Source organism: Cotesia glomerata, linkage group LG9, assembly GCF_020080835.1.
Source record: "Cotesia glomerata isolate CgM1 linkage group LG9, MPM_Cglom_v2.3, whole genome shotgun sequence".
In the NCBI taxonomy this organism is placed as follows: domain Eukaryota; kingdom Metazoa; phylum Arthropoda; class Insecta; order Hymenoptera; family Braconidae; genus Cotesia; species Cotesia glomerata.
Genome location: NC_058166.1, coordinates 13,050,225 through 13,062,708, shown reverse-complemented (window position 1 = coordinate 13,062,708; position 12,484 = coordinate 13,050,225). Strand labels below are relative to the sequence as shown.

At 32.4% G+C, this 12,484-nt stretch overlaps 3 protein-coding genes across 3 annotated transcripts; 1 reads left to right on the top strand and 2 right to left on the bottom strand.

Annotated features, from left to right (window-relative positions):
* Nucleotides 1-75: 75 nt before the first annotated feature.
* On the bottom strand, nt 76-2,352 carry LOC123271260 (glycerol-3-phosphate phosphatase-like). Its single transcript, XM_044737537.1, has 4 exons — nt 2,123-2,352; nt 1,781-2,029; nt 642-896; nt 76-544 (listed from the first exon to the last, which is right to left on the bottom strand). The coding sequence occupies exons 1-4, from the start codon at nt 2,208-2,210 to the stop codon at nt 216-218; spliced, it is 921 nt and encodes a 306-aa protein (XP_044593472.1). The 5' UTR covers nt 2,211-2,352; the 3' UTR covers nt 76-215.
* Nucleotides 2,353-2,747: 395 nt separating this feature from the next.
* LOC123271261 (TIP41-like protein) lies at nt 2,748-9,263 on the top strand. The gene is made up of 6 exons (XM_044737538.1): nt 2,748-2,901; nt 3,030-3,207; nt 3,295-3,474; nt 7,630-7,852; nt 8,487-8,645; nt 8,984-9,263. The coding sequence occupies exons 2-6, from the start codon at nt 3,032-3,034 to the stop codon at nt 9,149-9,151; spliced, it is 906 nt and encodes a 301-aa protein (XP_044593473.1). The 5' UTR covers nt 2,748-2,901; nt 3,030-3,031; the 3' UTR covers nt 9,152-9,263.
* On the bottom strand, nt 9,188-12,419 carry LOC123271255 (DALR anticodon-binding domain-containing protein 3). The gene is made up of 4 exons (XM_044737530.1): nt 12,096-12,419; nt 9,770-10,507; nt 9,490-9,663; nt 9,188-9,405 (listed from the first exon to the last, which is right to left on the bottom strand). The coding sequence occupies exons 1-4, from the start codon at nt 12,357-12,359 to the stop codon at nt 9,286-9,288; spliced, it is 1,296 nt and encodes a 431-aa protein (XP_044593465.1). The 5' UTR covers nt 12,360-12,419; the 3' UTR covers nt 9,188-9,285.
* Nucleotides 12,420-12,484: the final 65 nt, after the last annotated feature.

The window sequence follows — 12,484 nt, the reverse complement described above, 5'->3', positions numbered from 1 at the left end:
AAGCTTTCTTATTCATAAACCGTAAATCTCGGCAGTCACATCGTGACTGCAGGTTGCTAATTATTATTACTTCAATTATTGATAAATGTTATATTTATTTTGTACTTTGTATTAAACATCACAAAATCAATGCATTAGCAAAATTATATTTTAAAATAATTGACTTTAAGTTGAGGTAACTATTTTTATTAATATTGATTGGGATATTTAATTTTTTAATTTTTTTTTAAGCAGGGAAGCAGATCAGCTATTGAATTTATGTAGTAAGTGGGTACCAACTCGAGCTCGCTTGGGTCGCTCGATTTCTTCCACTTCTCCAAATGCTCGACGGTACTTACGCCAGTCAATACTAACAACGTTTTATAATTGCAGCGTTTGCCGAGCAAAATATCGGTGTTAGCGCGGTCCCCGATCATCAGAGTACGTTCAGGATTTATCTGATAATTTTTTGATAACATTTCGGAGACGTAAGTCGAAGGCTTGCCCATCACTGTTGGCTTGCGCTCTGAACAGGTTTCTACACATCTCACGAGACTTCCAGTACCTGATTAATAGATTAGATAAGATAATTATTAATGCTTTAATTTTTATTAGGTAGTACAATTTTGAAATTAGAAAATAAAATGTAGAAAAATCTTTACCCGGTATAGTAATGTTATTGATACCAGGAAACTGTTCATCAGTATTAGTAGCGATAAATTCAACATCTTTGTTATTTAAGTACGTAGCAGCTTTTAATACTTTGAGGTAATTAAAGTGTAAGTCGAATCCAACAACAACGGCTCCGATATCGGATTCTGGCTTGAAGTATTTGAATGATAAATCGTCTGACGTTATCGGGTCTTTGCCAAGGCCAACGTGAGCAATACCGACTTTATCAAGTTCTTTTGCAATTCCTAGAAATATTTATTATTATTGTTACTATTTAAACATTTGGAGTTTGTTAAATATTTTACAAATTTATGATCATAGAAATTTTTATTAATTAATTCATTTAATGAAAAAAAATGCTTGTAAATTTTAATAATAATGAAATTCAGAAATTTAATGATTTTATTTATCAATAAAATTAATTATAACCGGTGACGTTAGCCAAGTCGTCTAAGGCGCATGGCCTATAGAGAACTCGGACTAACTTACCGGCCAGGCGTGGGTTCGAATCCCAAGCTGGTCTTAGAAACCAACTTGGTTGATATTCGACCCTTGCCGCGTAGGTTAAGATTTACACAACCCAAAAAGACCCAACGTACCACTCCCAACAGTTAAAAGTCGGCGATATGACCACACCAGTTAAAACCGACTCTAAATAATAATAAATAAAAAAAAAAAAAAAAAATTAATTATAGAAAATTATTTTTAAAAAAATTGCATAGTTTTTTACAATTTTTATGTTTGATACAAATAATCAAATGTCATGAAAATAAAATTAGCAGACATCTGAAAATTTTTAGGATTTGAAGTAGAGAGACATCTGATTTTTTTTTGAAATTTTATAACTAATAAATTATAGCAAGAAAAATTTATTTAAAAAATTTCATCTTTAAAATCTCTAAAAAATTAAAAATGCAATTTTTTAAAAATGATTTTCTGTACCTAGTTTATTATTAAAAAATTGTCAAGTATCTGCCAATTTCAATTTCATGAAAAATTATACATGCAATTTTATAAAAATATTTTTCTATTTCCAATTAAATTATTAAAAAAAAAAAACTAAGTTTTTTTATGTCTGCAAATTTAGATATTATCAAGTCTTATAATTTTATAACTTAAAAAAAATTACCTGCAGATCCAATCATATAAACTTTCTTCTGAAAATTTTTATTCTTAAGATACTTGGCAACTAAGTATGAAGTGCATAAAATATTATCTTCATGCGCAGGAAATTTTAAATTGTTAAATTTCTCAAGGAATTCTTCGCAAGACTTGGTGCTGTTGTTCGTGATGTAGAATACTTTTTTTCCTAGACTTACAAAAGAGTTCATAACCTCGGCAGCTCTAGCTATTGGGTTGTTGTGGTGCCAAAGTACCCCTGCAAAATTTTTTTGATGACAAATAATTATTTTTTTTTCGTAAGCAATTTATTGAGTTGAGAAAATTATTTGAAAAATAATTAGCAACTCACCGTCACAATCAGTCAAGATGTAATCGAATGAGTCCATTATTTTACTCAATTCATCGTTGTTTAATGTATTTAAATTAATGGGATTCATCTTGAATTTGTATTTTCAAAGTTATTAATTAATGATATATGAATAATTAATTTTAGTGTTGCAAAAACTCCATAAACTTGATCTGTTGTTTGACAAATGTCAATTTACTGTTCAGAAGGTCAAGCCTGCGATACAGAAAATAGATGCTAGTGCATAAAAATTCCGCTAGGCTTAATAGTTAAATTTTATAATAACAATGAAGTTAGCGTAAATTTACTATTTTTGTGATAAATAAATTTTTTAGAAAATTTATAAAATTTTTGTTTGTTAAAATTTATAAAATTTTTGTTTGTAAAAATTCAACAAGTTTTTAAAATACTTTTTTTGTAGTAATTTATTTGATTGAAAAATTACATCATGAAAAATTTTAATTTTTCAATTATCTTGAGTTTTAATTGTGCAAATAAAAAATTTTGTTTTAATGAAATTAATATTTATGAAAATTAAATATGCAAATAGTTTTAAACTTTTAAAAACTTTTTTAAACAACTAACTGAAAAATAGTTAAAATTAACCAGTGGCTCGCTCAATGGCGAAACTCAATATTAAAATATATAAATGACTAATCTTTGTATCAAAACACAAACAATTCAAGAATTTTTAATAATTCAACGAATGTAATTGTTCAAAATACTTCTAATCTTCTAGAATATTTATGAAATTTTTAAATCAAAACTTGTCTACCTTATCAGTAAGTAATCATTTTTTGTTAAAATAAATCAATAATCACTGAAAATTATTAATATCAAACTGAATTTATAAAAAATTTTTTTATTTAAGGTTAAAAATATTTTCTAATGACAATTTATCATTTGTTAGGTATGACAACAGTTAAAGTACACGGAGGTATTGACATACGGCGGTTACCTGTCAACCAAGAGGAACATATCTTTCCTCCCTGGCAGATAAAGTACACTCAGTCCCATATATTGCACTCCAAGTGCTCCAAACATGAAGAATCTTGTCCTGCTGATAGTGATCCTTGTCAATTTTGCGAGTAAGTTCACAAAATTTTATGAATTTTAATTATAATTCCTTTTTTTATTGAAATTTTTTTTGTCTTGACTATCAATAATTTTTGCAGGTACAACAGAGCGTTGGAGATGCCTCACATGCCGGACATGGTATTCCCCAACAATATTTTGACTTTGAAGCATCATGGAAAAGCCGAGCTTAACTTCAATGCGCTTGATGCGTTAAAACTTGTCGCCAATGGGAACATTAATGTGAAATTGGCTTGTGCTGATGCTTGGCAAGAATCACGGTATTTATATTTATGAAAATTAAATGATACTGAATTTGAGAAACATCTGATAAATTAAAAAATTTTTTTTAATATATAAATTATAGCAAGAAAAGTTAGTATAAAAAATTTCATTTTTAGAAGCTTAAAAAAATTATAAATGCAATTTTTTAAAAATAATTTTCTAGATCTAGTTCAACTTTCAAGAAAAATAAAAAAATTGTCAAGAATCTGCTAATTTCAGTGTCATAAAATTAAATTATTAGACACTTGACAATTTTTGGGATGTTTTTGTTAAAAAAATTACAAAAAAAAAAAAAATAAAATAAAAATTCTACATGTAGAACATTCGAAAAATTATAAGTGTAATTTTTAAAAATTTTAATTTAATTAATAAAAAATATTGTCAGATGATTTCAGTATCATATTATATTTTTATTTTTTTTTTTTAACGGGAAGTTATTGTTTTCACCCCGTTTTTCGAAAATCGAGTTTTCATCAGATCTCGACGTTTTGAGGTCCTAGGAAGCTTTCCTGACTATTTCCGCGGTGATGTCACCGTGTCTGTATGTGTGTGTGTGTGTGTGTTGTTGTTGTTTTTTTTTTTTTTTTTTTTTTTAAGGGGGGGGGAATCCTTTTTACGGATTATTCATTATTACGGCTATATTAGGGATTCCGTCCAATCCCAGAGCTTTATTATTTCCTACCCGATTACAGGCCTCCAACAATTCTTCTTCAGTGACAGGTGGAATGTCGTCCAGTTCATCTTGCGTTGACTGATAATTGAGACTGTGTTGCTGTGGAAACAGCGCAGTGACGATTTTCTGAAGGAGTTGGGGACACGTAGGTGACGGCATTTGTTGTTTCTTCAGGTGCGTCATGACCACCTTATACGGCCGACCCCACACGTCTTTGTCGACCTCGTATATGAGCTCTTTCCAGCATCTTCCTTTGCTCTCTTTTATGGCCTTATTAAGTTCACGACGAGCTTTTTTGTACTCTGCGATCAGCACTGCAGAGTTAGGTCGTTGATAGCCACGCTGTGATATTCTTCTCTTTCGATGACACTCTTTACGGAGGTTGCTGATATGATCATTCCACCAGTGTACCGCAGGTCTTGAATTCATAACACGTTTGCGAGGCATACTGGCATCACAAGCTTGTGTTACTCGCATCATCAGGGCCTTAGTATGTTCTTCTGCACATCCAGTCTCTATCGGATCACTATCGAGGGCTGTTAGCAATACTTCTGGGTCAAGAGATTTCACCTTCCAACCGACGGTGTTAAATTGCTTGAAAGGCCCCCTGAGGTTCTGGTCGTTTGACGTTTCCCAGATGTCCAGTAGATGTCCAGTACCTTCCATTTAGTGTTACCTTTAGCAAGGCTGGTACTGACAAAAGTGACGTCTACAATCGAGCTTGCGTCACCTTTGGTGTAGGTCGGCGTGTCACCACTGTTGAGCAAGACTACATCTAGTGTAGAAAGAGCTTCTAGCAGCTCTCTTCCTCGTGCATTAGTCTGCTTACTGCCCCAGTCCACTGCCCAGGCGTTAAAGTCCCCGGCTATCGCCACTGGATGATGTTGCTTCGCGTCCTCGGTCAGTCGATCCAAGAAGTCAGTAAACTCAGCAATTGAGAGGCTAGGTGGTGCGTAGCAGCTGTAAAAACGGATGCAATCTACTGATGCTGCTACAAAGCCAGCGCTGCCATTGGTAGCTACACTCTGGAAAGGGAGCATACCACAAGCCCAGATCACAGCTTTCGTGGTGATATCCGTCTCCCAAGGTTGTCCAGCTAAATGTTTATATGGCTCCGATAAAAGCACAACGTTGAGCTTTAATTCCCGTACTGTCTGCATAAGCAGGTCATGCGCAGCTTCGCAGTGATTGATGTTAAGCTGCAGTATCCTCATGTTCATTTATTTGTCAGCTTCTGGAGTGCTTCTTGGAAGACTGGGCATCGGCCAGAACCAGACCGGTGAGCAGTGTCCTGAGAGCCAGGTTTTTCCGCACATAACGCACATTTCACTTTATTTGGGCATTGAGCAGCTTGATGACCTGTTTGCCCACATTTGATGCAAAGCCCAGATCGGTCGACTTCGCTTTTACATTGGGCAGTAGTGTGCCCAAAGTGCCAGCACTTATAGCATCGTAGTGGTGTCTTAACTGCTCTGACACGGCAATTTACCCAGCCAATCCTTATTTTGCCTGTCTTTCCGAGTATCTTCTGCACTATTGCTGCTGGCAATCGTACCGAAGCAGTTTGAGTACCTCTTCTCTGTAGGCCGGACGAATTTTAATGACATCTTCAGGTATTTCGTAGTCATTTCCAGCTGCCTCCTGTAAGGCAGTTTCGTCGTCAATGTCCCGGATTTCAAGCTGTTCTTCTGGGCCTTTACAGATGACTTGTGCTTCTTCTTTAAGGATGCTCTTGATGGTCTTCAGCAAAGCTTGTCCTTTGTCTGCGGTCTTTCTGAAAAGCGTAATGAGCATATTCCCATCATTTGTCTTTTGAACCTTGTCAACGACGTCACGGGTCTGATCTGGTGGGACATCTTTTTTAATCCGACGCAGTATCTCGGCATATTTTGCCTTCTCAACGGGTCGAATAATTAAGGCATCTGGTTTGGTGAATTTTCGCGGTTTTTCCCGCTTAGGCTCCGGCTGAGATTTGTTCACCGGTTGTTTTGGTAACCGCTCTCTCGCTTACTCCTTCTTCTCCTTCTTGGATTGGACCTTCTGTCATTCAGTCACCTCTTTTTTTCCGGCGTTCTGCACTGCCGTGTTTTTCGGAGGGCTTGGTTTCAGGTCCTTTTTCTTCACAACTTGGCAGATCGTTGGGTCGGGAGAAGATCGATCTTTTCTCTTAGTTGACTTGCTGCTAGTTCTGCTTCTGTCTTCCGCGACTGATTCACCGTCACCTTCGGCTCCAGTGTCCATTGCTTCTTCATTCACGACAGTTGCTTGAATGCTTCTCTCCGGTGTAGTGCGAGAAGTGCGTCGTACTGTTAAACGCCATTCTTCATCAAGTTTCTTGAATCTCTGGAGGGCATTGGCTACGCTGGTCGTCTTGGTCACTGCTTCAATCGCTGCTTGTTGGGCATGAGACCCGTTTTCACTATTGTTGTTTTCCTGAATTTTACTCATACTTTTAAATTCACCAGCGCATCGTACGGAGTGGAGCGGGTTGTCATAACTAGGAACAGGTGTACCCTCGGAGATAGTACTCCTACCCCAGTTCTCTGAGGCCTAGCCGACACTTAGCCAGTCCCGGAATACACGGACGGACTAGACTCGCTCGGAGCGGTGAAGATTCCGATCTCTAACACTCACTGCGTACTTCCTGATCAAGGCCCGAAGTGGCTGGCTCCTGATCCACTGCTGCAGCTTACACCTTGGCAGAGCAAGCTCACATCAGCCGTGGCCTGCATCGTCAGAAACTACGACACGAGGTTCCGGTCACTCCCAGTGGGTCACAGCAGGGAACGATCGTCTTGTTAGGTCAGTTAGTGTGACCAACCCATTAAAGGGGAGTTTTGTCCACGGGAACGTATTTTATTTGGCTCCTACCCTCTGTACCAGGTACAGCGAGCGTTCTCCCATCCGCTACGGGGAGACGCGCCTGGTAGCAGTTTCTCCTCTGCCCCAAGTGTGTGTGTGTGTATGTAAATCTCTCATAACTTTTGAACGGATCATCCGATTCGATCGAAATAAGCGGCGTTCTGAAGAGTTCATTTGCCCCTAAAATTCTGATACTAATTTACAAAATTTAAGTCGATCAATTTTGAGAAATCTTAAAAATAAGCGTTTACGCTTAAAGATTTTCCAAAGAGCTCAAAAAACTGCGTTGAATGCCGTAAACCGCAAGAAAATCGGTTAATTCATTCAAAAGTTATTGCGGTTTGAAAATTAAAAAAATAGTGTTCTATAAAACTTCCATTAGCCTTTTGAGCTCGAAGAGCTCAAAAGCACAAAATAACGATTTATTTGAGCTCGGAGAGCTCAAAATTACACATAAATTATATTTTTGAGCTCGAAGAGCTTAAAAAATAAGTGAATTGTTGAGCACTTAGGTATGGAGGTAGCGGGAAGTTGCAGGGATGGGCTTTAGGGTCAACCGTTTTCCTAATTTTTTTATGAGTTTTATTTTAATTATTTATATGTTTAAACCTACTAGATCAAATTGCAAAGAATATCTTCAAAAGAAGGTAAAACCATTTGACTGGACTTTCACCACCGAATACATGGGCACTTGTAAAGGTTTTCAAATTGAGGAAACTGATGAGAGAATTGATTTGGAAAAGCTCAAGAGGAAGGATAAAATTTTGTTTTATCATGAGCTTACACTTTTTGAAGATGAGCTTCATGATAATGGAATAGCTTCTTTGACAGTAAAAATTGTAAGATCAATAATTTTATTTTTTTTTTTAAAAATACATTGAACCCTACAGCAAAGCCATTAAGTAGGTTCCATTAGAAAAAAAATAACAGTTACATTATATTTAATAATAGTACTTATAAGTAATATTAATAGTAATAAGTCCGTATTTAGTGTAATAAGTAAGTATATAAAGTGTTCTGACTCAGTCTCTATTTGATAAACATAGTTTCGAGAAACAATCAACATTATTTATCTGATAAACATCAAAGCTGTTATCAATTTTATAAAAATTGTTAAAGGCATTCATTAAACGATATAGAGGAGCAGAAGAGATTAAAGTTTAGTTCATGGTGTTCAGGAGAGTAGCGAATAAGTTTCGTTACTTTTTAGTGACTCCACAGAACAATTTAAGTTAGAAAAAACCAAATCAAGACATTTATCATGAGAATTATAAATAAAATTAAACTGGTTGAGTTTAAAGTGTTCTTGTCAGGAGCGTATAAAATTAGATTTTAAATCACATACTGATATTCCATATCGATTCACAAAACACGGGGAATTGAAATCGAAATCACCAAGCACCATAAGATGAATAATGAATAACATAAACAGTATTATCTAATTAAATAATTATTTAAATATTTATCTTGCAGAGAGTAATGCCTGGAAGTTTATTCATTTTATTAAGATATTTTCTGAGAATCGACAATGTAATGATGAAAGTCAATGACACCAGAATATACCATGAATTCCATAAAAAATATTTAATACGTGAATATACGAGCAGAGAAGCTGAAGTGGAAGAATTGACGGTAAAATAAATAAATTAATAAATATTAATAATAACTTTTATTTTAATACGGTTCAATTCCACATGAATAAATAACAAAATATCAGGATCACGGGTATTTGGAACACACAAGTTAAATCAATTTAGAGTCATTTAATTGCAACTAATTTTTATATTATTTTCTAGAGCTTGATGAAGTCTTAAGAATAAAGACGAAACGTTGCAATTCAATGATTGTTTAGATTGATTTAACTTGTGTGTTACGAATACCTGTGATCCTGATATTTTGTTAATAATAATAATTACTATTATATTTTTAATTTAACTTAACTATTTCTTAATTTTAAAAATTATCCCCAGGTTCCTTATTCATTATTTGTGGATCCAAGTCAAATAGCGCCTCATCTACCTCTGAATATTTCATTATACCATAAACTAACGATTCCTGAGGCCGATTCTTCGTCTCAATCAAAATCATCCAGCGAACCAGAGCCTAAGCAATCAAACGAAGCCAATCATGAGACTTGAAGTAGAACAAGAATAATTTCTTCGCAATTAAATGTCTTCAAAATTTTTGTATAAAACGCCCAATTGTAACAAATGTCTGGGTGAATAAATAATTTTCTGCGTATTTTATAAATTAATATATTTTAAAAAATAATTTACATTCTGGAAATTGGAGTTATGTTTAGAATTTCTAAAGCATTAGTGAAAACTATTTGGAGGGCTTTTAATAAATAGATGCGTCTCATCATTTCTTGTAGCAACTGTGAACGTCCATCCTGTGATAAGAATTCATTAAAATAATTATCAAATAAACTATTTGATTTTTATAATTTAGTAATTAAAATTAATAAAATAATTACTGTCAATATTCTACATCTTCGGTAATAGTTGCTGAATTTTTGGCAGAGGTTTAATAAAAACGCGCTGAGAAGTTGTGGATGTATTTTACAGTGACCATTAGCTTCTATTTCTATTATCCGTTTTAATATAAATGGATAATCATAAATATAATTATAAATAAGATTCCATTCTTCCTGAAAGTTTAATTAATTTTTTAATAAATTTTCTTTTATTAATTCTAATTATATTATGCTAGTTCTTTAATTGTAATTTTCTTTTGCTGTATAAATAAATAGATACCTCTGAATCCAATAAATGTAAGTCAACTTTATCAATATCCCACAACTCTGGATACTTTCCAGAGTCAACTTCATACTGAAACTTGTTTAGAATTTTAGTGATCCTTGCCAAGTTATACAAAACAAAAGTCCCTCCACGGTTGCAAGTGCCAGCTTTATCAGCATCCGAATCGACTTTGATGAAACAAGGATGACTAGGTTTGACACTCATGAACTCAAAAGTGATGACAGCTTGTGCAATCATCTCCAACTGCTGGTCCTCGATTTCATCAACCGGCCGAGAATCGTTGGCTTCTCTAACAAGCTTTATCTTCTGTTCCAAATACTGAGAGTAACTCAGCCCAGTTTCTTTTGCATTACTGACAGGATTCTTGACAACTCCACACAGACACCTGTCAAACCCATTTTCAATTTTTCCTTGTGACTTGGTCGTCAAAAACAACTTATGCTCCGCGTTCTCTTCTATCGCGTATCCAAGAGCCTTCAGAACATTTTCGCAGGTATTTTTCAGCAGCCTCAATCGCGTTGTAGTCAAACTTGATTCTGTGTCTTCATTTATCTTGATGAAAAAATTACCACCGTCGGTTCTTTTTCCATAGAACTCGTTTAATTTAATTGCATCTCTGATTACGCTGTTAATTAAACAGCTTTTGTTTAGTTTGACATAAATTTCGCCGTTGCCCAAGGTTAAATTTTCTATTTTGATTTCCCATTTTTCAGTTTTGATCCATTTCAGCGCCTTTAAATTTAAATGAAATTTAAATTAGCAGTTACTTGACAATTTTTTAATTTTATTTAATTAAAATTAATTTAGCAGATATTTATTTAATTTTAATAATTTTTTTAACACTTAAATTATGGTAAAAAAAAAATTGACATGTAGAATTTTAAAAAAATTAAAAATTAAATTTTTTTTAAATTATTTTTCGAAACAAATTTGTTTGTTAAAAAAAAATTATCAATTGACTGCTAACTTTAATGTCATTTTTATATAACAAATAAGTTTGTCCCAAAAAATTATTTTTTAATAATTGCATTTTTAGTTTTTTTAAATTTCTACATGTAAATCTTTTTTTTTAATTTTTTCAGTAATAATAAAATTAACAGACATCTGTCAAATTTTAAGATTTTATATTGACTAAATTAAGGTAGTACCTCCGCGACAATCCAGATCAAAAATTTTGACTCGCTATCCATGTTATACGTATCGACAGAGCTAAGGTTGTAGGTTAAGATTTTTTAACGTTACTGTACTAGTCACTACTATATTCTCTATACATATACACACACACTACGGTTTCAGTGACTAGCGGCTGTTTTTTGTACCCCCTCTCCTAAAAATAATCCTCTAAAAGTGAAATTGATTTTAATTAATCTCGAAAACTACATGGTAAAAATTTTCATTTTTTTTAATTGTTCGAAATATCATATTCTTCAATCTACTAGTTTTTTGATAAAGTCTTGAAATTCTTTCGATGGAAAAAATTAAAAATACTGTCATTTTCCCACGCTTCTCCTATGTTACATGTACAAAAATGTCATTTTCAATTGCAATTATCTCGAGCTTGGTGTGGTAAATCGTCTTCAAATTTTAACAGCATATGTATTATGTATTTAATGACTTATATTCAAAGTTTCGAGGATTTCTTGAAATATTGCTTTCATAACCGTACTACCTTAATGTGAAAAAATGTTAATAAAAAAATTACCAGTGCAAATTGTTTAAAAATATTTTTTTTTTATAATTGATTTGTAACAAAAATAAAAATAAAATATCAGATTTTTTTTTTTACTTTTTTTGACATAATTTATTTGTTTCAAAAATTCTAAAAATAGTCAAATATTTGTTAAATAAATTTTTATAAAATTAATATGACACAGAAATTAGCAAACACAACAATTTTTTTATTTGTTTTTAAAAATAAACTAGGTCTAGAAAATTATTTTTAAAAAATTGTATTTATATTTTTTTAAACTAAATTTTTCTTGCTATAATTTATTTGTTGAAAAAATTCTAAAAATTATCATATGTCTCTTCATTTTAGAATCATAATTTCAAGGTTAATTTTTTTTATTAAATTAAATTAATTACAATAAAAAAATTTTTCTTCAAAAATTAATTATACTGAATTCAGCAGACATCTGACAATTGTATTGATTTTTATTAAAAATTAATTATAAAAAAAGAAAGATTTTTTAAAAATTTGCGCTTTTAATTTCTAGATGTGGAATTTTTTTATTAAAATTTTTTCATAATAATTTAGTTGTTATAAAAATCTAAAAAATTGACAGATGTCTTTTAATTTCAGTACCAAAATTAAACTGACCTCAGTGTACTGGTTTTCTAAACCAGAAATATTTAATGACTGTTTTTTTAAATAATAATCCAAGATATTTGTACTTTTATCCAACAACTTATCATCTCTGTCAATCAACGATCTCCATGCAAGAGGATTTAAATTAATAACAATATCTTTATTCTTAAAATTACTTTTTTGCTCTACTATTTTCACAGCTTTTGTTTTTATTGACGTATTTTTATTGTTTATTAACTCTTCTATTAAATACTCCGCGATGTGTTTGTCATTCATTTTGACACGTGTTTATATTATTTACTTTCTACATTCAATATGGCTGACTTTAATACTGACAGAGTCGGTATAGTAAGAAATTTTTTAAATTGATAATTTTATTTATTATGATGATAGTAATTAGC